Genomic DNA, 25,297 nt, shown 5'->3' on the forward strand with positions numbered 1-25,297 from the left:
CTGAAGAGAAACTCATTATTTTTCTTTTGGCTCAACTTTCACACGAACCATTTTAGTTGGTTTGGTTATAGATTCCTCCCCAATTTCTATGACACCACCTCCAGCTGAAGTATTACCATCAGAAGATCTCTTTCTTTCAGATGTGGTTGACGGAGTTCCCAGTTTGTTGGAGTTGCTACAAGAATCATCTAACTCAGCCAAATCCTAAAAGGAGAATAAAGGCATATCAGGATGATATAATTCGGCCATCAGAATGCTAAAAAAGCATAAGATCAATTAGTCTGCTTATAAATTTATCACCAAATTATTGGCATCACTACCCAGCGCAGTCAACTCTAATTCCTTATCAACACCATCATCATCAGTTGAATCCTGTTAAAAAGACAGTTTCTTCTGTGTCAAAATTCTAATATATAACGGCATGCGCAAGAATATATACCGATATGATAGTACAAAAAAATATAAACAAAAAAAAACTTGAGATTGTATTTCTTGATGAATTCATTGATGACTTCAACATCATCAGTAGCCCTTTTGACACCATAGTTCCTCCACTTCCTATTGATATTTCCATCACTAACCTCCACCTTAAAGAGCATTTTTTTGTCCACAAAAAAGTTGAAATCAATAGGATAACCAATTGACTTGTTCTCAGGCTGCACCAAGCAAATGGGAGTTTGTAGTGATTAGTGTTGACTTGAATCTGCATATAAAATATAAAACTAAGAATAAGAAAGCAACCTTGTTAATTTCTGCAATCAAGTCTTGGACATTCCTTCCTATGAACTGGGTGACAATACGATCAAAGAGAACAAATGTTTTCGAGCCTGAATCATCCATGACAATGACATGCAGCTTGAACCTACAATGGATTGATTAATGATATCAGTTATAATCCAATTTAATTATTTGCATTGATATGTTTCATATAAAAAACGGCATATTTACCTCGGAACAGCGCTTTTGCATTCCTAGCATCTTTTGCAAGATAGTTTTCCATCAACCACGGTAACCAACAATGAATACATCAAAGGCAGCGATCATATAATTGATTAGGAGGGAAAAAAAAGGGGGTGATTAGGGCACTAATTGGCATTAACTACGATTTTATTCGCTAAATGAATACATACGATATAATTCCCTAAATAGAAAAGTTTACTAATCGTTGAGAGTTATGGTGATTTGATTGGCATTAACTACGATTTTAATGGACATTATGATGCATCTGTATGAGATAGGAAATGAGTAGTTACGATTTTATTTGCATTATTTGCATTGATTAATGAATACATCAATGGCATCGATCATATAATTGATTAGGAGGGAAAAAAAAGGGGGTGATTAGGGCACTAATTGGCATTAACTACGATTTTATTTGCTAAATGAATACATACGATATGATTCTCTAAATAGAAAAGTGTACTAATTGTTGGGAGTTATGGTGATTTGATTGGCATTAACTACTATTTTAATGGACATTATGACACATTTGTATGAGATAGGAAATGAGTAGTTACGATTTTATTCGCTAAATGAATACATACGATATGATTCCCTAAATAGAAAAGTTTACTAATCGTTGGGAGTTAGGGTGATTTGATTGGCATTAACTACGATTTTAATCGACATTATGACGCATCTGTATGAGATAGGAAATGAGTAGTTTGAAACATATCATTTGAATCAACGGCTGAGATTAGATTAGCAAGGAATTCACATCAACTATACTAAGATCATATAATTGCTTAGGAGGGAAAAAGAGGGGGTGATTAGGGCAAACATGATAGCTTGGCAACTCTAGCTTTTATAATAAAGGATAGAAAAGTTTACTAATCGTTGGGAGTTAGGGTGATTTGATTGGAATTAACTACGATTTTAATCGACATTATGACGCATCTGTATGAGATAGGAAATGAGTAGTTTGAAACATATCATTTGAATCAACGGCTGAGATTAGATTAGCAAGGAATTCACATCAACTACTAAGATCATATAATTGCTTAGGAGGGAAAAAGAGGGGGTGATTAGGGCAAACATGATAGCTTGGCAACTCTAGCTTTTATAATAAAGGATAGGATGAATTAGGGCAAACATGGTAGCCAAGCAAGTCTAGCTTTTATTTTTCGTGACCAATTGATATAAGTTCGTTTTAATGAATGTTTATGATTTTTTTGATTAGCAATTAGTGTAGGGGATTGTTGAATGAATTGATTAGCATTTAATACGTCTTTAATTGCATTAACAAAGTTCACGAAGTTATATGAGGAAACATTTTTAGAGTTTGAATCAACGGGTGTGATCAAATGTGAAAATAGAGTTTGAACAGGTGAGATTAGAGTAGCAATTAATACTTGTTTAGGAGGGAAAAATGCTAGGCATTAGGGCAAAATATGGTGAATTAGGGCAAACATTGTAGCCAAACAACTCTAGCTTTTATTTTTCGTGACCAATTGATATAAGTTCGTTTTAATGGATGTTTATGATTTTTTTGATTAGCAATTAGTGTAGGGGATTGTTGAATGAATTGATTAGCATTTAATACGTCTTTAATTGCATTAACGAAGTTATATGAGGAAACATTTTTAGAGTTTGAATCAACGGGTGTGATCAAATGTGAAAATAGAGTTTAAACAACGGGCGAGATTAGAGTAGCAATTAATACTTGTTTAGGAGGGAAAAATACTAGGCATTAGGGCAAAATATGGTGAATTAGGGCAAACATTGTAGCCAAACAACTCTAGCTTTTATAATAAAGGATTTCGATTAGAGAGAGATCGTTTATTTCTTTATATTTTTTTGGAGAGCTTCTTTATATTTTTATTTAGTTGAAATTTTAATTAAATATGTGAATTTTATAATCGATTTTCAAATGACGAGTTTGACTAAATATAAAAGTAGTGAGGGTCTTTAAAAAAAAATGAGGATATGTATAGAAAAAAAAATCCGAGTTTCACATAATTATAAAGATGTAAGGTAGTTCGAGTTCGAGCGAGCATAGTTCTGATATATAAAGTTGGAGGTTTGAACCCTAGATTTTTTTAATTATTCGTTTTAAGAGGTGAATTCTAGTCACTAAACTATTTTAAAAAAATCTTATAAAAGTTTTATCTTATAATGTGCGGGGTTTAGGGGGTGGTGAGAAAAGGGCGGAGGTTGGTTACTGAAAAGCAACCTATTGTGTTGTGTATACAAGAAAGTAAATGGCAGGTGGTGACGGATGTGATGATTAAAAATATTTGGGGTGATGTTCCTTGTGACCATTCTTATCATTCGTCGGTGGGGGCATCTGGTGGTTTGGTTACTGTTTGGGATACTTCTAGTGTTCTTGTTTGGTCAACTATGAGTTATGGGAACATGTTGGTGATTAAAGGCAAGGTTATTCTTACTTCGGAAGAATTTATGATTTTTAATGTGTATGCACCGTGTGATATGGCGGCTAAAAGGGACTTGTGGGATAGGTTGAATACTAAGGTGCTTCATAACAATGATGTCTGTGTTTGTGTGTGTGGGGATTTTAACGCTGTGCGTAGTGAAGAGGAGAGAAAAGGAAGGGCTTTGATTTTTAGACAAGCGGAAGCAGACATGTTTAATCAGTTTATTGATGCCAGTTTTTTAGTTGATCTGCCTATTTGTGGTCGACTCTTTACTTGGTATAGAGGTGATGGGGTCTCTATGAGTAGGTTGGATCGTTTCTTATTGTCTGAAAAGTGGTGTGCGACGTGGTCGAATTCAATTCAAGTTGCTTACCAACGGGGGTTGTCAGATCATGTTCCGTTGATGTTACTAACTGATGAAGCTAATTGGGGACCTTGGCCACTTTGGATGCTTAAATGTTGGTCTGAATTTCCTGGTTACGGTGATTTTGTTTGTGAAAAGTGGAGTTCTTTCCAATGTCAAGGGTGGGGCGGCCATGTACTGAAAAAGAAGCTAAAAATGATGAAAATATGTCTGAAGGAGTGGCATGTGCAACACGCAAAGAATATGGATAGCAAAATTATGGAGGTTAAAAATCAAATCTCTAATTTAGATTCTAAAGCAGAATTGTCAGCATTGCTTGATGAGAAGTTGACGGAGCTTCATGATTTGTCTGTTAATTTGCACTCCTTGGCGAAGGTTCAAAACAGTATTAGGCTAAAGGAGGGAGATGCTAACTCGAAATTTTTTCATGGAGTTATGTCTGGTCGCCGTCGCCATAATGCAATTAATATGGTGACGGTGGATGGTGCAACTGTCGTAGGGGTGCATAATGTTCGTTCAACTGTATATAATCATTTTACGGGACATTACAAATCACTGAGAGCTGCTCGGCCAAGAGTGGATGGATTACACTTTAGTCAGTTGTCAGGTGAGGAAGCGGGGTCTTTAATCAAACCGTTTTCGCAGGTGGAAGTCAAGCAAGCTATTATGGATTGTGACAGTTTTAAAAGCACGGGTCCAGATGGTATCAACTTTGGTTTTTTAAAGGAATTTTGGGAGTTAATCAAGGATGACTTTATGAGATTTTTAACGGAGTTTCATCGTAATGGGAAGCTGACAAAAGGTGTTAATTCTACTTTTATTGCTTTAATCCCGAAGGTGACCAGTCCGCAAAGGCTCAACGATTTTCGGCCTATTTCTTTAGTGAGTTGTATGTATAAAGTGCTTGCGAAGGTTCTTGCTAACAGGTTACGCAAAGTTGTCAGCAGTGTTGTTTCTAATTCACAATCTGCTTTTGTCAAAGGGAAACAAATACTGGATGGTATCTTAATTTCAAATGAAGCAGTTGATGAGGCGAGACGCATGAAAAAAGAGCTGCTTTTGTTTAAGGTTGATTTTGAAAAGGCGTACGATTCAGTGGACTTAAATTATTTGGATTCTGTTATGGCTAAAATGAATTTTCCAACTCTATGGCGAAAATGGATATTTGAGTGTGTGGGAACAGCGACGGCGTCAGTCTTAGTTAATGGGTGTCCAACTGATGAGTTTCCTATTGAGAGGGGTCTTAGGCAGGGTGATCCGTTGTCCCCGTTTTTATTTTTGTTAGCCGCTGAAGGATTTAATGTTCTGATGTCAGCAGTTGTGGGGGCGCAGCTTTTCAGTGGTTATAGAGTTGGCACGGTTGGAGAGGTTAGTTTGACTCACCTCCAATTCGCATATGACACTTTGATTATTGGTGACAAGAGTTGGCAGAACGTCCGTACTATGCGAGCGATTTTGCTTCTGTTTGAGGAGGTTTCAAGGCTGAAGGTGAATTTTCATAAAATCATGTTGACAGGTGTGAATATCTCGGATTCTTGGTTGTCGGAGGCCTCTTCGGTGATGAATTGTCGTCGGGGGACCATTCCTTTTGTTTATCTAGGGCTCCCTATTGGTGGTTGTTTTATCTTGGTTTTCGGGTGTCAAACATTGATTACGTTTGAACCTTTTTAACCTTTGATATCTCATTTTTTCTTGGGAAGGGAAAAATAAGAAAAACCCTTGAGAATCGAGGTCCGGGAGTTGTTTTCGCTACGGGAAGGTGTTAGGCACCCATAACGACTATAGTATCCTATAGGAACCGTCTTTATTTTCTACGCGCGCGCTTTATTTTTTAATGCTATTTGAAAAAAAATGATATTTACACCTAAAGTTTGCTAAGTGAAGAATTGGAGGGAGAAGAGTGTGTTTGAATTTTGTTTTATTGGAATTGAAGGAATTTTGATTCCTTGCCTACGTACCCGTTTAAGGGATCAAATCCACCGTAGTTCTCTTCCAAAAAATGTTTTTGTTTTTGTTGGTTGATTTTAAGTTTGAAAATTGGAGTTTGAAGAATAAGAGAGAGAGGCCTCAAGGGCATAAGATTTGGAAAATGTGAGGTGGAATTAGTTACTTTGCAAAAAGGTCTAAGTATGATTAAAATTCATTTTAAAATTTGATTAAGAAAATGAAAAGAAAATCAATGGGATTTTGATCCCAAGGTTTATTGAGAAAATGATTTGAGTGAGGTTGTTCACATTTGTTTGGAAAAAGATTTTTTCTAAGTATAAAGCCTAAGCATTCATCTAAACATACAATCCTAAACATACATCTAAACATGCATATTCTAAGCATGCATCTAAAGTGAGGTGTGTGCATGTGTCGGTGCTTGTGTCGGTGTACATCATTAGAGTCCATAGTCCTTATTACATCATTGGCCTAGATACATTCTATGGTCTTGCAAGAAATTTAAAGGCATAAAGTAAAATATTACAACATTCCCTAAGTCTTTACATTCTAAGCTTTGCATGAATTTTAAAGTGTAGGAAGATAAAAAGGCCAAGGATGTGAGATGGAAGATGAAATGCTTATGGGATGCATGAAACATGAAATAAAATGGTTAGTAGCACAAGATGCAATAGGATAGAGAAATAAGGCAAGAAAGTGTTAAACAAAAGTGGTAAAATCAACAAGAATAAAGTGTTAAAATACACTAAAAGTTTACCATAACTTCTCAATATGCACATGACCTATAATTCTCTCATCATAGCACTTTTCAAGAGACTTTATTGCAGCCACAATGTGGTAATTATAGGCACATATTCAAACCATGAGTTATGACACACTTTTAGACACATTTTACACTTTATTTTTACATAGCAATATTCACATAACTTGTAACACAAGAAACTAATTACATATTCATATGCAGCAAAAAAAACACACACAAACAGTAGCTAAGACTTCACAAAATCAAGGGGTATAGGTCACAAACATTCATCAAGAAATTGGAATTAGAATCAAGCAAGTTTTCACCCATTTTTAATACAAAACATCACAAAATAGCAAGAAAATCACCACATTATTCTTATCAATTTTAGTAGGCTAGAAATACCACAAAACTATCAAGAAATGTGTATGAAAATACTTTGAATTTTTAAAGGATTTTTGGACACGAGCACATAAAACTTTCACAAATTTAACAAACATAGTAAATAATTATCAAGAAAATACTACATATTTTTTAATCAAGACTTAACACATAACAACATCACAAAAATGTCAAGAAAATGATCAAGAACACATGGAAAAAATTATGAAGTTTTTATAAGAAAATTAGGCAAGGCATGGGTTCAAATAGCAGAAAATTGGTGCATATAGCAAAAAAACTCAAGGAACGAAGGGAAGGAATCCAGGCCCAAAGGGATACGGATCCTGGACTATCCAAACGTGTCAGGGACGTTGGATTGATCCAGGATCCAAAAACCCTAGATCAAACGACTGAGAAGCGAACCAGCGTTGAACCAGGACTGAACCGGTCTGGTTCAGGAGTTTATAAAAGGGCGAAGAGACCGGTTCAATCCATTTCACACTTTCACTTCTCTCTTTTCTCTCATTCTAGTGAGAATCTCTCACTTCTCTCTAACCCTAGCTTCGACGGAAACTGGAAAGGACGGCGGAGTAGGATGAAGGTTCATCGGAACCTTCATCTTCTCCGATGATCTGAAGCTCTTTTTTCAAACAAAATACACAGAAATGTTCGTCCTCCTCTCCAGTTCACGAATCTATGGTTGCTTTTGTGAATTTGTGGTGAAAACGAAGCAGATCGGACCTTGAACTTTCGGTTTCTAAGGGTTTTCAATCTTTTTCTAATCCTTTTGAAACTAAACCCTATTCTAACCTATTTTCTTCGCTGATGATGATTATACACTCTGATTTGAAAAATAAACGGTGAATCTTCATGATTTTGCATTTTAGGGTTTCGTTTCAACTTTTTTGAATCTTTTCGAATCTTCACATCAATTCACCGTTTATTTTCCATTATGAACCTTCGATGATGATTATGAATGAGAACGAGAAGGTTTTCATGTGTTTACCTGGATTTGTTTGGAGATTCGAACAAGAAAGATCCTGCGTTCGTTCTTGATTGTTCTGGTAAGCATTCAAAACCTTCGCAACCGAAAATAAATCGGTGAATCTTCTTCTCCTTCTTCACCGGTCTGATTCTTGCTTCGATCTCTTCTCTTCTCTTCCCTCAACAAATCCTTCGTGATCGCAAATTCGTCCTTGACGGATCCTTGCTTGAATTGCGAAGGTGGAGATTCAGTGATGAGATTTTCTCTGAGAATCTTCTACGAATTTGTATCCATTTTGTGTAAATGTTGTTGAATTGAGTTTTTCTGATGATGATTGGTACGAATTGGTATGAATCTGAGGGTTGTTGCGGTGGTTTTGAGTTTGTTACGGTGGTGACTTGATTCAGTTACGGTGGTTAGGGTTTGGGAGAGAGAGAAAGTCTGTTAGGGTTTTCTGATGATGTGTCAGTGATTGAATGGTGATTTTTTCTTGTGATTGGTGATGTGGCTGTATTTATAAGCTGATATGTGGCCTTCTGGGCCAATGGGGGCCTGCCACGTACCCTGGACTTATTTTGGACTGGATTCTGGACTCTTTGCCTTGAGGGGCTATTCTGCAATTCTTTGAAATGAAAGGACTAATCTGCAATTGAGACAAATGGACTAAAGAGAAAACTGGACAAAAAAGGACTATTTTGCAATTTGTAAAAAAAAACGTAAGAAAAGGAAATTCGAAAAAAGGACTTGAAAATAAAATTGGAAACAAGAAAAAGGACTTGAATGCAATTTTTAGAAGTTTGAGGACTTTTAGGAAAAAGAACGAAATTAAAAAATAAAAATTGGACTAAAAATTGGTAAATTTGACTGAACGTAAAGTGAAAAGATTAAAATTTGACAAAACGGACTAAAACGAACCAATTACCTAAATGAGGTACTTTAAAGTAACCTCTCTCTGCCGAAATTTCGTGTGAAATGACCAAAATGCCCTTGGGGCTAAAACGACTAAAAATGACTCAGATGCAAATTTTAAAATGGATTTTTAACAAGGAACTAAAGCAAGAACTTACACAAGCAAAATTAAAAGACTCAGAGACAATTTTAAGAGATTAGACAGAGCTTTAACACTTGAAAAGACTAAAATGCCCCTAGGGGCTAAACTGACTCAAAATGACTTCAAATGCAATTTTTGAAATGGATTTTGACATAGAATTGAAATGAAGACTTATTCAAACTATTTGAAAGGACTCAAACAAATTTTAAAAGACTGAAAGAAATTTTAACATAGGAAATGACTAAAATGCCCTTTTTCATGAATCTTGCAAACAATATTGAAATAAAATGCAGAGAAAGATGTAATTGATCAGAGACAAATCAAATGACTTGAAATGCAAGATAAGAGGAATTGAGTTAGTATTTTTAGGTCCAAAATAAGGGTATGACAGTGGTGATTCTAGGAAGTTGTCTTTTTGGAAACCTGTTGTCGATCGCATTGTTACTCGACTGTCGTCGTGGAATAATAAATTCCTTTCTTTTGGTGGTCGTCTGGTACTTCTGAAGTCTGTATTGTCCTCTCTTTTGGTTTACTTTCTTTCCTTTTTCAAAGCTCCGGCAGGTATAATTTCTTCTATTGAATCTATTTTTAAAAAAAAAAATTGGGGGGGGGGGGGGGGGGTGGTGAGGATAATAGAAAAATAGCATGGATTAATTGGGAGTCTATATGTACTCCTAAGGAGGATGGTGGTTTCGGGGTAAGAAGGGTGGGTGCTTTTAATATTTCTTTACTGGGGAAGTGGTGTTGGAGGATGTTGATTGATAAAAGGGGGTTGTGGTATCGAGTCTTGAAATCGCGATACGGGGAGGAGGGGGCGGTTGAAGGAGGGGGGGGGCCCTGAGTTCAGTTTGGTGGAGGACGTTATGTAGGGTACGGGAGGGGGTCGGCGATGGTGTAGGTAGTTGGTTTGAGGAGAATATCCGGAGGTCGGTGGGTGATGGGAGGGACACTTTATTCTGGTACGACACTTGGGTGGGGGAATTACCTTTGAGATTGAAATTTCCCCGCCTTTTTGATTTGGCTGTATATAAAGAGCGAACAATGGAGGAGATGAGGAGGTTAGGGTGGGGTGTGGATGGTAGGGTGTGGGAGTGGAGACGTCGATTATTAGCTTGGGAGGAGGAGAGTGTGGGGGAGTGTCATGTTGCTTCATAATGTTGTTTTGCAGGAAACATCGACCGATACTTGGCGATGGATGTTAGACCCTATCCATGGTTATTCGGTCCGAAGCACATATCACTTTCTTACTACATCAGGGGAAGCAGTTGATAGGTCGTTGGTTGATGATGTGTGGCACAAGCTCATTCCTTCAAAGGTGTCCTTGTTCGTGTGGCGTCTCCTTCACGACAGATTGCCTACTAAAGATAATTTGGCAAGGCGGAGAGTCATTCAAGCAGCAGATACGGCTTGCACGGCATCTTGCGGTAACTTAGAAACGGCTAAACATCTGTTTCTAGGATGTGACATTCACAGCTCTCTTTGGTTACTTGTGTTGCATTGGTTAGGTATTTCAGCGGTTCTTCTTGGAGAGCTTCGCCAGCATTTCATGCAGTTTATTCATATGGCTGGTCTGCCTAGGTTCTCTTTTCTTTTTTTAAGAGTAATCTGGTTCGCATCTGTTTGGGTGATTTGGAAGGAAAGGAACAATCGCGTCTTCAACAATGCGTCTTCAAGTCCTTCCGTTCTCCTAGAAAAGGTCAAGCTCAATTCTTTTTTGTGGTTAAAATCAAAACAGGCGGTTTTCTCTTACAGCTATCATGACGGGTGGAAACATCCTTTACTGTGTATGGGTGTCCATTAGTTCTGCTTGTTTTGATGTGACTTTTATTCTTTGCGGCACTTTGACATTGTAAATACTCTTGCTTGTTTTACCCTTTGCACACCTTGTGCGGGGTGATTCATTGTTAATATTTATATATACAATTTTAGCTTGTTCAAAAAAAAAAAAATCTTAAAAAAAGAACAAGCTATTTTAAAATATATATATATATATATATATATATATATATATATATATATATATATATTTTGAAGAATATATATATATATATTTATGTAAGGCCAATTTAATTAATTTTTTTTTTATAAAGAATGAAACCTATTATTTGAACCGACTGTGTTGTAGGAATTAATTGTTTAGGCCCAATATAATTAAGATTGAGATGGATTGCAACTAATTGCAACATTCACAAACTGGTTTCGGATTATAGAAACTAAAATCTCCAAGTAACCTAACAAAGTTTTGTTTCATATTTTTTCCATGATCTAACACATTCAGATACATCAGTTTCTCAGTCAAAGTTTAAAGAGTATGTGTGCTAGTATTATATCTCATAGCTCTCCTTTAGTTCAACGTGACTTCTACATAAGAAGCAAATTTCGTCGTTAATGCATCAACTTATTTAAAATGTGATGGATGTGTCTAAGATGACGGTCATTGTGGATTTTATGTTGTTTCAAGTATGCTTGGTTAGTCTCTTGATGCTCATCACATTATCCATCTTTATCTTACACTAGAGTTAAACAATGAATGTGGGTGCTATATTTGCCTATTTGGGACAATGAATCAATTAAGCGAGGTCAAACATATGCTCTGACTCCTGTTGGAATTCGCTATCCACTTAGGGACAGATGCGTGATTGTGCCATATACCGAATTTTATTGCATAAAAGTATATGGTAGTTATATTGTCTTGAACATGGCACTCAAAACCTTTTTTTTTTTTTTTTTTTTTTTCCTCTTTTGAGCGGTCCACCAGTAGAAAGTAATTGATTCATATGTGCCTTGCATGTGTGAAGGAAAATTGTTTTATGATGGTCAAGTTGCTTGTGGAATCTCACTTTTTAGTTTGTATTTAGTTTTTTTTTTTTTTTTTTTGAGAGAAGTTTGTATTTAGTGTTATTGTTGTTTGTGTATAGTAGTCATAATTATTACAAATATATATGAAGGACAGATGTTTAATTCCTCCTGTGTCCCCAATATGGGATCGCCATCGTCAAGATGATGTCACGGCCTGAGAGCGTAGATATTTACCTATAGGATGGTTAGTAACATAGTTCGCAAGTAATGTGTTATTGGAGAAGATGATTGCGAAGCTACCACAACTTTTACGAGGGGGTCAAACATAAAGAAGAAATAAAATTATTTTAAAAATAATATATTAAACTTAATAAATAAGTAAAATAAATTCACAATTTTTTTTTTCCTTATATTTAATGAAACGCCAACAAAGAAAATAAAAGCTTTCTTAAAAAAAAACAAAAATAAATTAAAGTTAACAATAGTTATTTATAAAAGTTGAGCTATATGTAGTTTTAAGAAGTCAAATTTATCCATAATGGACACTAAACTAAATAGATCATTTATATTATTTTAATATCATCTCTCTTTAAACGAACAAAATTGTTTGGAGTGGCCAAATACTACTCCCTCCGTTTCAAAATGAGTGTCGCTTTAGTCCATTGCACACAGATTAAGGAATGGAATGAAATAATCATTAGACATACACTTTTACTAAACTGCCCTTACTTTATAAGAAAAAGACAAACTTAAAGTTGCATTGAAAATTGTGTGAGAGAAAAGTTGGAGAGGGTAAAGTTGGAAGAAAAAAATTAAAGTTGTATTGGAAATGTAAAGCGACATTCATTTTGAAACAATTTTTTTTGGCTAAAGCGACATTCATTTTGAAACAGAGGGAATATATTAATGAGGTAGCTATATATTAAACTAGGTTAAATACTCAAGTGTTTTTTTTCCTTTTGGGGTAGCCAATGTTACCCCATGTCAACACAGCCATTCGCCCCTGCTTGAGAAGGATGAAGATGATAAGAAGGTTGCGGATGTAGTAATAGTTGAAGAGGATAGTCTTGAAACTGTTGAATGAGTTAACATAAACCCTACCCAAGATTAGTTCAATTGTATACCATTAGGGAACTAAACATACCCGCACACGCCCATACACATATGTATAAGTTGCATTTTTGTTTGGCGAGTCTGGGTTTTTTGGATTCTATAATCCAAAAAATTCAAAGCTCACATCGGATTATATAATTTGAACGAATGTAAAATTGAAAAAACAGAGGGCATCAGATTATATAATCTAAACGAGTGTAAAATTGAAGAAAAAAAATAGAGGGCGTTCGAGAGGCATATAGAGTAGAGGACTAAATCCTCTTTTGGATCTTACACATATTGGGCCAACGTGTAATATAGAGTTATAATTAAGGGAGATGTATATTGATGTATTGTTTAATATGCCTTCAACAATATATGTAAATAAAATTAAAGAACCAAGTATATGAACCATCTCCCTCAAACAAACAAAAAAGGGAGACCCAATGTTATGCATGGTTTGTAGCTACAAATGATGTTTGATTTCTATACATTTGCCACATGAATTGGAAGGTGCATATTTTTTTTGTCACAAAATTAAAATGCCTTCTATTCTTTATACTTGTCTATAATTCCCTAAACAGAAAATTAAGGGAGGGTTGTCCTTCTCCTACAAACATGGCGAAGATATCAATTTGCTATATTTAAGCAAATGGCTTATCCAACCAGTGGCTATGTTAAAGCTCATACAAAGGTTTATTAGACACTAAAATTCTTATGTAGGAGAAGTAAGTTGTATATGAGCTAAGAAAAAAACATTGAACCAGTAATCCAAAAACAAAAACAAAAAAACAAAAAAAAACCAAAAAATGACTTTTCACAAGGTTCTTTTGATTGTCACACTTTTGTCTCTCTCATGTTTGGTCTTTGTTGTGGAGGCTAAACTCAAAAAAAATCATCCCACATTTGAAATTCCAATCTTAGGACAAGATCCAGGAATACCTAAGCCTGATTTTGAAACAAATTCTAAAGGACTTTGGGAGATTCTTTCTCAAAATTCAGGTGTATCTGCAATGCAAATCAATTTGATGCCAACAAACAAGATTGTTGTCTATGATGCTACCATTTTTCGTATCTCTAGACTTTTATTACCAAAGGGGGTACCTTGTGCTCCTTTCCAAGATTTAAAGACCAAAGAAAATAAAGTTGATTGTTTTGCTCATTCAATGGAATATGATCTTGCTACAAATCAAGTTAGGCCACTCAAGGTTGGTATCATCATTATATAACTCGAATATATTTTTAATACTATGAACAATTAAACTAAGTTTGAATTTCGGTCCGGAGCGGTGCCCACGTTTAATATTTGACAATATCTCAAATATGATTATCTCTTGTAAAGAAAATGTATGGAAAAACCACAAAAATAAGTTTACAGACATAAAATTAAAAAGTATAAACATGAAATTCATCTCTAATTCCTCCAATCAATTTTGTGACGAGAAAATTAGTGACAAATTTTATTTTAATTTTTTTGTCTCTCATCACCAATTTTATTTTTACTATCTCATAATTATATTTCATAAAATTAGTGACAAGAGAGTTATGCATTGTAATTAGATATTTAAAACCGTTGAAAATAGTTTAAACTCGGGATCTTAGATTAGTCGTCTACTATGATTAATGGTTTAAAATTAGAATCTTAGTTTAAACAAGGAGATTTTCCTTGTTACTAGCATTTGCATATTCTTAGATATGCAAATGCTAGTAACAAGGATTTATAGTTATTGAATAGTATATGTAAGCTTAACTCAATTAATCTAAATGTTACAATATGTAAAAGTCAGGTTCGAAACTTGAATTCTCCACTTATTCATTTTAAAAATAATTTTTTAATAACTAGATTACTTCAAAAAATAATAACGGTTATTGTTAGTATTTTCTTCTCTACTATGATTTAAACTTGAGCCTTTCAACTCTTTCAACCTTAGTGTAAACCAATTCAACAACCCATAAATATCATGAGTTGATTAAACAAACATATGTTGAAAATTTTGGTGCAGGTAACAGCAGATCCATGGTGCTCCGGTGGAGGACTTGCACCTGATGGGACCCTCATAAGTACTGGTGGTTTCCTAGATGGAGCAAAAACAATCAGATACTATGGTGGTCCTGCTGCTTGCAAAGGCAACAATTGTGATTGGAGGGAATATAACAATGCATTGCAAGAGGCAAGATGGTACGTGCAACCTTTAAAATGTTACTCAGATCACATGCTTAAGGGATTCAAATTTTTTGACCGAAAACAAATTTCTAAATTTTTTTCCCAAATATAGTATTGGTTGACAAAATATATGGGCCCCGAAGTCTCTGACCTTGGTTTAGGGCTTATATAAGAGAGTTGTCACAAAAGTTTTTTTAAAATGGTTGTATAAATATAATTTATCATGTATTTTAGGAACTAGTATAATAAAGTATAAGATAATGGTTTGATATACAAAAATGATGCTTCAATGTTTTATTGTTTCATTAGGTATGGAACTCAAGTAATCCTTGCAAATGGAGATTTCATTGTAGTAGGAGGACGTAGAGCATTTAGCTATGAGTACCTCCCAAGAATAGAAGGCCAAAGACCTCTAAAACCCTATTTCTTTCCATTTCTATATGAAACTTCAGACCTTGAAGAAAACAATCTTTATCCTTTCGTTCATCTCTCAACTGATGGCAATCTTTTCATCTTCTCGAACAACCGGTCTCTCCTCCTTAACCCTGCCACCAACAAAATTGTCCGCACCTTTCCGGTCCTCAATGGTGGTTCCCGGAATTATCCGGCTTCCGGCATGTCTGCCCTCCTACCTATAAATCTAGCTACTAATGCACCCATCAAGGCAGAGGTCATTGTTTGTGGTGGCAACTCACCTGATGCTTTCTATTTGGCTGAACAAAAAAATAAAGTATTCCTGCCTGCTTCCATAGATTGTAACAGGTATTTCATCTTATATATAGTCTTGAATTTTATATGATCAAAGGTGTGTCTGGTGCATGTCAGTGTCTGACAACGACATGTGATTACTTAAAATTAGGTCATTTTCTTAAATTATTTATCGACATCAGTGTCGTGTCTGATGTCTATGTCAGTGCTTCTTCTAATATAACATTCTGTTTTTATAAATCAGGATGGTAATCACAGATCAAATCGCGAGATGGGAAACTGAAGACATGCCATCAAGGAGAATAATGGGAGATTGTCTAATCCTCCCAAATGGACAACTTTTGTTCATCAATGGTGCACAAAGGGGAACAGCAGGATGGTGGGATGCTGATACTCCAAACCTAACACCAGCATTGTATAATCCAGAGAAACCAAAGGGTCAAAGGTTTACACAATTGAATCCAACACAAATATCAAGAATGTATCATTCAACTTCAGCACTGCTTCCTAATGGAAAAATTTGGGTAGCTGGAAGTAATACACATGATACATACAAGGATGTAGATAAATTCCCAACTGAGACTAGAGTTGAAGGATTTTCTCCACCATATTTAGATCCAACTCTTGACAAGTATAGACCAATAATTGATGAGGTATTTTCAACAAAGAATTTAAAGTATGGTCACAAATTAGAGACAATATTTAAATTGCCACAAGATGGTAATATTAATAATAATTTGGTTAAGAATGACATTAAGATTACTATGTATTTTCCACCTTTTACTACTCATGGGTATAGTATGAGTCAAAGGCTTGTAGTTCTCAAGAGTAGAACTATGTTCAAAAATGTCCAAGGACTTTTTAGTATTGAATCATTGGCGCCGCCGTCTGGTGAAGTTGCTCCTCCGGGACACTATATACTCTTTGTTGTCCATCGTGGCGTGCCTAGCAAGGGAATGTGGGTCAACATTCAATAGGGATCTGGGAGTTATGTATAGCACGCTACGAAGCTGTTAGATCTAAGAGAGGGCTAAATTTAGAATATTTCTCTTAGATCCAACGACTCTGCGTTGTGCTACACTGATCCAAATATCTTAAACATGTGGTGTTCAATCAATTCAGACGCACCGACAAATAGTGTTTGATAGTATTTTGAAAAATTACTCAAAACTTTTACTTAGTTTTGGGTTACATATGTATATTTTAGGTAGTTGGTTGAATTGTAGTTTTTGTTTTATTGGTTTGAGATTCTTCAATTTTGATGTACAAAATATGGAGGGAAATAGTGATGTTACTATTAGTCATGTAAAAGTTAATTTGCTGCACAAAAATTAGTATGGTTTATACATGTAATTACATATATCATGTATAAAGGACAATTTCTTTTTTGTACAATGTAAATGTTGTAAAATATATTGCAAGAAACCAGAGAAGGTTTTTTTCTTCTTCTGCAAGTCACCTTTCAACTTCTTAGATGTTCACTTGTTAGTTTAGAATTGATTCAATAGTGTACAATTTCTTCTTTACTGGATTTGACTTATAATGGAATTGAAATCCATTTAATTTTCAAACACTAAGTTATTTAGAAACACAAATATAGTTCTAAACGTTAATCTATCGATTCTCTGCATGTTTGTGTCGAAGCCAAGACATGTTATCAACCCACCTACGCTTGGAGGAGTATGCTAATTGCGAGAAATGTGATCGAAAAGGAGCTAAGTGCGAGAATGTTAGAATTTCATTTGACAATTGGATTTCAAACCTATTAGATTTTACAATGGGTGAGCTGATTGATCTTGACACAAAGCAGTCGAAAAGAGACTTAATTACCTCTTGCTTTAATCTTGGAGAAGCGCGAGACAAAGTAATTTAGCATTGTGAGAAAAATGGTCAATACCATCATCTAATTACCAAGAAAATTTGTGGCGCGAAATTTGGAAGACCTCAATCCCAAAAGAGTAAACAAACTTCCTTTGGTGGCTTGCAAAAAAATCATATTCCCTAGTCCCTACTAAAGAGCTAACATGTCAAAATATTTATTGATGTTGGATGTTTAGAAAATGGTTCAACTAGTTGAGGACTAGACATTTACGATATGTCTGGGGTTGTCACTATGTTAGCCTGCAAAAGGGAGGAAATTGAAATGGAACCTTTAAGTGGTAAAGAAGCTCAATCTGCAGAAAGTAACAATCTCAATTGATGCAGCTAATGTAGCTAACTGCCTAAATTCTACTTTAAGCATTTTTTAAAATGATTCCATTATTAATGACTTGGTTAGAGTGTGTTAAAGTCACTCGTGTATAAGGTGACATCTAAAGAAAGTACCTCATGATCATGCTAGATTTTCTAGGAGTGTAGGTTCCAACACTTGGTTAGCTAATATCCATACTGCAAATTGTAATTCTGTTTATGGTTCATTTAATGCAGATTAGCAGAATATGAACATTCTTGATGGAGGAGTTGGTTTGAAAAAGATATATGTATTGAAATGATAAAAAAAAGTCATGAGTTGAACGTCTTCATTAATATAACTACTTTTATTTATTCTAAATATGATTGATATGTAAATTTAACACAATGTGGTAAAAATCGATTGAATTGATGATACATTTAAGTCATGGTTCAATGAATTGATTGAATCACGGTTGAATTGGATGACTAATATAATATCAGCAGTGCTATATGTCCCGATTGACAGCATAGCGAATTCATCAAGAAGAATTTCCAACGTTAGATTGTTCTTTAGCGGAAAAATCGGATGGTGGGATGCAAAAGAGGATTCTGCTACAGTAATCTGCATGTCGGAATACAACTGTTCCGGACAATTTCGCTAGAAATCTTCTCGCGATTGGAAGCATTTTCCATATAATATTGAACCGATTAAACTAATTGTGGTTCATTCCAGTTCGATTCGACTATGTATGATTGAGAAAGAACTATGATTGAACCAACCAGACTAGTTGGTCCAGTTTTACTAACTGGTCCAGTTTTGAGAACAATGATTTAACCTATTCAAATGGTATACGTATTCAATATTAATCTCATTTTTCATATAATTATTTTCATTTTACTTCTTTATCAAGTAGTCTAACCTTCTCTTTTTTTTTTTTGTCAAATTAGTCTAACAGGTTCGAATTACGACCCATACATATCAAATATGATGTCTCTATTAAATTAAGTTATGCTCCCGAAGACAATGAGTAATCTAATCTAATAACCTTCAAAGAAATTATAAATAAGCATTTCAATATTCAAACATATATTTGTAGCAACATGGTCATGCTAAGGAGAAAACAGATAGAGTTAGTGAGAATAAATAAGTGTCCTTAATTACGGTAACGATATATAGGGTACAACTAGCTCAATGTTTTTTTCCTCAATCAGGTATGCACGTTGATGTATGAAATTCTTTATGTCTATTCTAGTAATCACTCAATTAATCAATACTCAAATAAAGCTGTAAGGGTAGTCCAATATTCATCTTTTGCACTAGTCCTACCCACGACATTTCTACTTTCTCTCTCCGTGTTCCAGCAAAGTCTCACCTACACAACATACAAACTTTCTAAAAACATGCAAATTTTGATTAAATTCATTTAACAAAAGTAGTACTTTTTTTTTTAGGGAACAAAAGTAATACCTTTTTTTTAAGAAGAAGAAATAATACTTATACACACATTAATTATCACTACTAGAAACTCTCGATTTTCCTGCGGATTTACCTGCGGATTATAGGTATATTTCCGCAGGAAATCCATTTCCTGCGAAATTTGCCAAGGATTCAGGTTCCCAGCTAATACCTTCGTGGGTAACTGTTTCTTGAGGATTTTAGAAACCACAGGAAATGTACCTGCGGAAATAGTCCATTGATAATCCGCAGGAAACATCTGGGCAGCGTTTTCTGGGTTTTCCTGCCCGTGTACATATCCGCAGGTACTTCCGCAGCAAATAACACAAAAATCTGTATGTAAATCCGCAGGAAAATGATATATTATTAAAAAAAAAAACTGTCAAACACATGATGATTCACATGATAATAAGTAACTCATATTCCGCAAGAGTGTGGGATCAACTTCCGTTACCGACATAAATATCTCATTGGTGAGTGATTTAATATAAGTACTTCTAGCACTATGTTATATTTGATGAGTTGAACTATTATACACTTTGTGCTAACATTGAATTTTTACTACATGCTTAAAGAACTTGGTTATTTTTTTTTTTTTAGGGAAAAAAATTAGGTGATTTGTTGGTTCAAATAGTTGTCATATATCATGAGCTACATTTATTTATACTTATATAGTTGACATAAATCTTAATGGCTCTCACTTTCAAATTATTAAATTATATGAAAATGTCAATATACTTGACAACCAATTAATTAAATATTTATTAACATATAACGCGGATTTCTTCTTTAGAATTCTGTCAAATTATTCCTATATAAAGACATTAAAAACCAAAAGAAAAAATGTCCAATTGCAAGTTTCCAACTCCATACAATATTTATAATCAAGGGAGTTAACATGGCAAATTTTGAAAAATTGTTTACTTTGTTCTTATTTGCTCTTATACACAGCATTGTCCTAGTTGATGCAAATTTCTCCAAAAGCATGTATATTACATGGGGTGCTCAACATGCATTACTTCAGGGTGAAGATCTCCAACTTGTGTTGGATAAAACTTCAGGTAGAATTAAATTTTGTACTTATATATAACTTGCACCAAATTTAATTAGATTATATAAAAAAAATTAATTAGATTATATGTTTGCCTTTGTAATAAATTAAATTTTTATAAAGAAAATAATTTATAGTTGTAACTTTGAAAGTTTGGTGCATCTTTCAATATTTGGCAATTGAACGTCAAATAAATGAAAAAAAAATTGTGATTCAAACTTTTTTTATTAATCAAACTTATGTTTTTTTTTCATTGACGATTCAGTCTATAATATTACCCTTGAATCATATTGTGGGATAGCGGGAGGTTTCGCCCCCGCACCCCGGTCACACCCAACAAACGAATGAATGATCAAGCATGAAGGACGGTCGCTCTAGCGACCTTTGCTAGCTATACTTATCAGTAATTATGAATCATACCCGATAATAACAAATTTAATAAATGTGTTAATTATATATGTTCAAAAAAAATGTGTTAATTATATATTTGAATATAAATAAGTAAATGAATTTTTCTTGCGTCAACTTAACATGAAATATATGGTGGTGTTACATTTGAATTGCAGGATCTGCAGCTCAAACAAAGATACCATTCTTATTTGGAACCATTGAATCACGAATCAAATTGGTCCCTGGTAATTCTGCAGGAACAGTTACAGCCTACTATGTAAGTTCAACTATAAGATCCAATAAATAACATAAATTTAAATTTACATAAGGTAAAAAATATGCTAATGTTTCATTTTCATAAAAATGTGTGCAGCTATCCTCCACAGGAAGCCAACATGATGAGATAGATTTTGAGTTCTTAGGAAATAGTTCAGGACAACCTTACATTGTTCATACAAATGTATACACACAAGGAAATGGAAGTAGGGAGCAACAATTTTATCTTTGGTTTGACCCAACTGCTGATTTTCATAACTATACTATCCATTGGAACCCTACTGAAATTGTGTAAGTTGATAAAATACTAAACTCTGCTATGTATTCATTGGCTTTAATTTTGATACACTATCATTATGAAGATTTTTTATACCGTCAACTAAACGTAAATTTTTAATAAGTGGGGTGTCTGAGGTTCGAATCCTGACCCCTGCATATAACAATGCAAGTCCCTACCAACTGAGTTATGTTCATGGGGACTTAAAAATGTTGACTTTAATCTTAATGATCTAAATATGATATATTTTCAATAGTTAAACTTAAATATATCATATGACATTGTTGTTAACTGATTATTAATGATCCGCATTTCAAATTTTATATATGATTATAATTTTTAAGCGTTTTGAAAGATGAAAATTCAGAGTTAAATATATTCTCCTATATCAAATTGACACATTAACCAAATGACCACTTTGAAGCGACCAATGTAACGAACTCTTTTTCAATTGATTGCAAAAGCAATCTCTAAATAGCTAAATGAGATTGTGTCCGATTTAGTGCCCGTTTAGTTTGGAGTTTGCATCCACAAACGCACGTATGTGGGATTTCCAAAGCAAAATTGTTGTGATTTCTAAAAGCTAATATTTGAAGCTTTCGGGTTAACATGGGTTTATGGAAAAAGTGGTTTGCAAAACGCAGAAGCAAACAAACACTTAAAGATTGATTTGCAAAAAGTCATTAAAATACTCCTCACTATGATAAAATTAGAAAATAAGCATGAGGGATATAGTACTTAAAAATCACATAAAATTATTTGTGATCAGTTGACATTGTAAAATATTATTTTGATAGTGCATATGATTTTTCCTTTTCATTTCTATAAGAAAGTATTGGTTACACCTTTCTAATGTTTTATATATCATGGTTCACATTTTTTTTTTACCACAGGTGGTTTATTGATAGTATACCAATTAGGGTATTCAGAAACTATGAAAATGAGGGCATTGCATACCCAAACAAGCAAGGAATGAAAGTTTACACAAGTTTATGGAATGCAGATGATTGGGCCACAAGAGGTGGACTTATTAAAACAAATTGGACTAATGCACCATTTGTAGCCAAATTTAATCATTTTAGAGCAAGAGCTTGTAAATGGAATGGAGCAATTAGTATTAACCAATGTGCTTTAAATATAGCTGCAAATTGGTGGACTTCTCCTACATACAAACAATTGGGTTATGCTCAATTAGGTCAAATGAATTGGGTCAGAAATAATTATATGATCTATGATTATTGTCGTGATACCAAAAGATTTAATGGTCAAATGCCTCCTGAATGTTTCAAGGCACAATTCTAAAAGGATGCTTTTGTCTTTATATTGTTTTTTTTCCTTCATATTTGTTTGGTGTTACAAAATTTGTGATTTGATTTTATTCTTCTTGTTTGTCAAGAAGTTAATAATAAGATATACTTGTTTTTCTATTGCAATATTCAGTTATTTATTGTTGGTTCTATTGATGTTTTAATGTGATCTTATTTACTAGGGAGAATAAGTTTAAGGGAAAATTTCTAATTTTTTTTTTTTTAATCATTCTACTATGTCAATTTTGTCATTTATATTTACAAATGTTAATAAAATTGGTTAAATGTTGTCACTAATTGATAGTCGTTAATTTTTTCTTCCTCTTGCAACTTAAATGAAAAAGAATAACTTGAAAGTCCTAGGATACACGACAGGATGAAAACAATTGTGAAGGCCTTAAATTGCGTTAAAAAAAGCTAGAAAATGGATGGTTAAGTTTTAGACTTAATGAAAATGAATAGTCTCAAACAAAATGGAAGATTAATTAAGTATTCCTTAGGGTTTATCTTTTTTTGAAAGAACATATAACTCATTAACAATTATGTCATGTATCACCTTATCAGTAATGAGAATTGATATATTATTTTTTTTGTTGAAAGAGAATTGATATATTATATAAGGTTAAATAAGTTTTAAGTACTTATAAATATAATACATTTTTATTGTAGTCTTTAAAAAATATTATCAACAATGGACTGGTGCAAGCGGTAGGGTTTAGGTTTCTTAAGCATGTGCATATGGATTTGATTCCTGATTCTTGTGTATGAAAAATATTCAGTTCGACGAGAAGAACCTACCTTATGTGCGGTACAAATTCTTAAATGGTGATATCTGATAAATGGCGGTGGAAACTTCATATCAATATTACGGTAATAGGAAGAAAAAAAAATTCGACTTTTTGTCAACCATTGATTTGGTGTTACCGACTTAGTCTCCCCATTGTTGACTCTCTATCCAATTGGCTAACGAAAATTTACCACATGTGTCATGCGGCAATAGAAACTTAAAGTACATCTCCACAAATTGAAAACCTACCCATCATCAACTAGACAACTACACATTTTGACCAACATATACATAGTTCATATCACTCACCTTAAAACAGAGAAGAGATAAAGTGAAATAAAAAATGGAAAATATAAAAGTTGCGAACATTGTTGGATAAAAATAAAATTGTAATGTTCGATGAAATTTAAAACATTATTGGAAACATTAATGAAAATATGTTGCGTTTTAGTTTTTTAACTTGATTTTAATGTCGGAAACAAAAAATTGTATTGTATCGAAAAACCGCACTAACCGATCCAACCCAAACCGCATTGGTGTGGTTTGGTTTGGTTCGGATTGAAATTTAAAAGTCAACCGAACCAAACCAAACCGCATGCATTTTTATCTTGCGGTTCGGATGACTTTTAGCCTTAAAACAGAACCAAACCGCACCGCAAACACCCCTACGTAAAATTGACATTGTTAAATATTTACTCGATAGGCATGTAATGCAAGGACGACTGATGAAATGTGCTATTAAGCTTAGGTTACATATGGACCTATTGAAGAATTGGTCTATGCTGGACCAATTTTTTAACGTACATGGATGATATATAGTTATATACTAGTACCAGGGCCGACCTTGAGGGGGTGCAAACAGCTCAACCGAGCTGGGCCTCCCCCAAGGATGGGCCTCAAAAAAAAAAATATACCCAGTAGTATACTATCCTGCAATAAAGGGGGTGCAAACTGCGCATGACTTTTGATTGTTTTGTGCAGGTTTAATTTTCCTCTTGTTTTTGGTGTTAGGTGGGGATTCCTCATGTATACGGTAGTTATTTTCACCTATGGGTGTATCGCATATATACGGCACGTTGTATTTATCTTTTAAAAAATATAAATAGAGCATTGCTCTTTTAAAAAAAATACGTTTTGATTTTATCACTGGCCTCTTTTCATTCCCAGAGCCGAGCCTCCGAATTCTCAGGGACGGCCCTGACTAGTACATAATAGAGGGCACCCCTATGTTCGGATGGGCGCTTTTTGATGTGGTTCAACTTTGGTGTTTAGGACTGAGAGTTTAATTTTGAGAGGTGTTTTTCTTTGGGGGTGAGTAGTGACAACGACTGGTGTTGGATATCGTTTTTACAGTGATCGTTTTCGTGAAGGAGTCTGTTTTAGGTTGTGACGTGGATTTTGGTGGGCTTTGTCTTCATGGGTGTTTTTAGGGTGTTTATTTTCGGGTGTTCCGCCTATATACGACGCCTTTTGTTTGTATTCTCGGTTTCACCGGTCTCTGTTCGTCTTGAGTAAGGATCTGGTTGTTCATAAAACTTGTTCAAAAAAAAAAAAACTAGTACATGATAGAAACCTTGAGCTGAAGAAGCTAGTAACAATCCATTGCCTTTGGCCATTTTTTTTTCCTCTTCTTTCTAATAAATATTACTGCAACATCCTTTTCAGATTCAATATTGTAGAATTATAGAACTCTCACAAACTACAAATTACTCCAGGATGCAATGACAAAAGTTCAAGATTTTTCCTTCAAAAGAAAAGTTCAAGATTTTAGAGATTTTAGAAATGACAAAAGTGGTTTTTTTTTTAAGAAAAAATAAATAAAAAATTTTAAAAATCCAAAAATACTCTAATCTAACATTAAAAATAAATGGTCCATTATGAACCAATTTTTTATGGGTCCAATTTATACGGGACCTTAAGCTTAATATTCTGCATTAAAATATGTACCCTTAAGGACTATCATTCAAAGGACATTCT

General features: G+C 34.2%; 2 protein-coding genes across 3 annotated transcripts; both read left to right on the plus strand.

Moving 5' to 3' along the window:
• The first annotated feature begins 9,233 nt into the window (after positions 1-9,233).
• On the plus strand, positions 9,234-17,058 carry LOC146918493 (aldehyde oxidase GLOX1-like). Of its 2 annotated transcripts, none has more exons than XM_085720119.1 (4): positions 9,234-10,537; positions 14,736-14,911; positions 15,206-15,658; positions 15,849-17,058. In XM_085720119.1, exons 1-4 carry the CDS (start codon positions 9,983-9,985, stop codon positions 16,579-16,581), a joined length of 1,917 nt encoding a protein of 638 aa, XP_085576245.1. In that variant the 5' UTR covers positions 9,234-9,982; the 3' UTR covers positions 16,582-17,058. The 2 variants fall into 2 exon arrangements, with proteins under 2 accessions (XP_085576245.1, XP_085576246.1); XM_085720120.1 differs by lacking the exon at positions 9,234-10,537 and adding an exon at positions 13,129-13,940.
• A 3,008-nt stretch (positions 17,059-20,066) lies between these two features.
• LOC146918494 (putative xyloglucan endotransglucosylase/hydrolase protein 26) lies at positions 20,067-22,659 on the plus strand. Its single transcript, XM_085720136.1, has 4 exons — positions 20,067-20,293; positions 20,850-20,950; positions 21,047-21,240; positions 22,120-22,659. Exons 1-4 carry the CDS (start codon positions 20,131-20,133, stop codon positions 22,526-22,528), a joined length of 867 nt encoding a protein of 288 aa, XP_085576262.1. The 5' UTR covers positions 20,067-20,130; the 3' UTR covers positions 22,529-22,659.
• Positions 22,660-25,297: the final 2,638 nt, after the last annotated feature.

Source organism: Medicago sativa, chromosome 6, assembly GCF_051527215.1.
Source record: "Medicago sativa cultivar Bolivia chromosome 6, Bolivia_mono, whole genome shotgun sequence".
In the NCBI taxonomy this organism is placed as follows: Eukaryota; Viridiplantae; Streptophyta; class Magnoliopsida; order Fabales; family Fabaceae; genus Medicago; species Medicago sativa.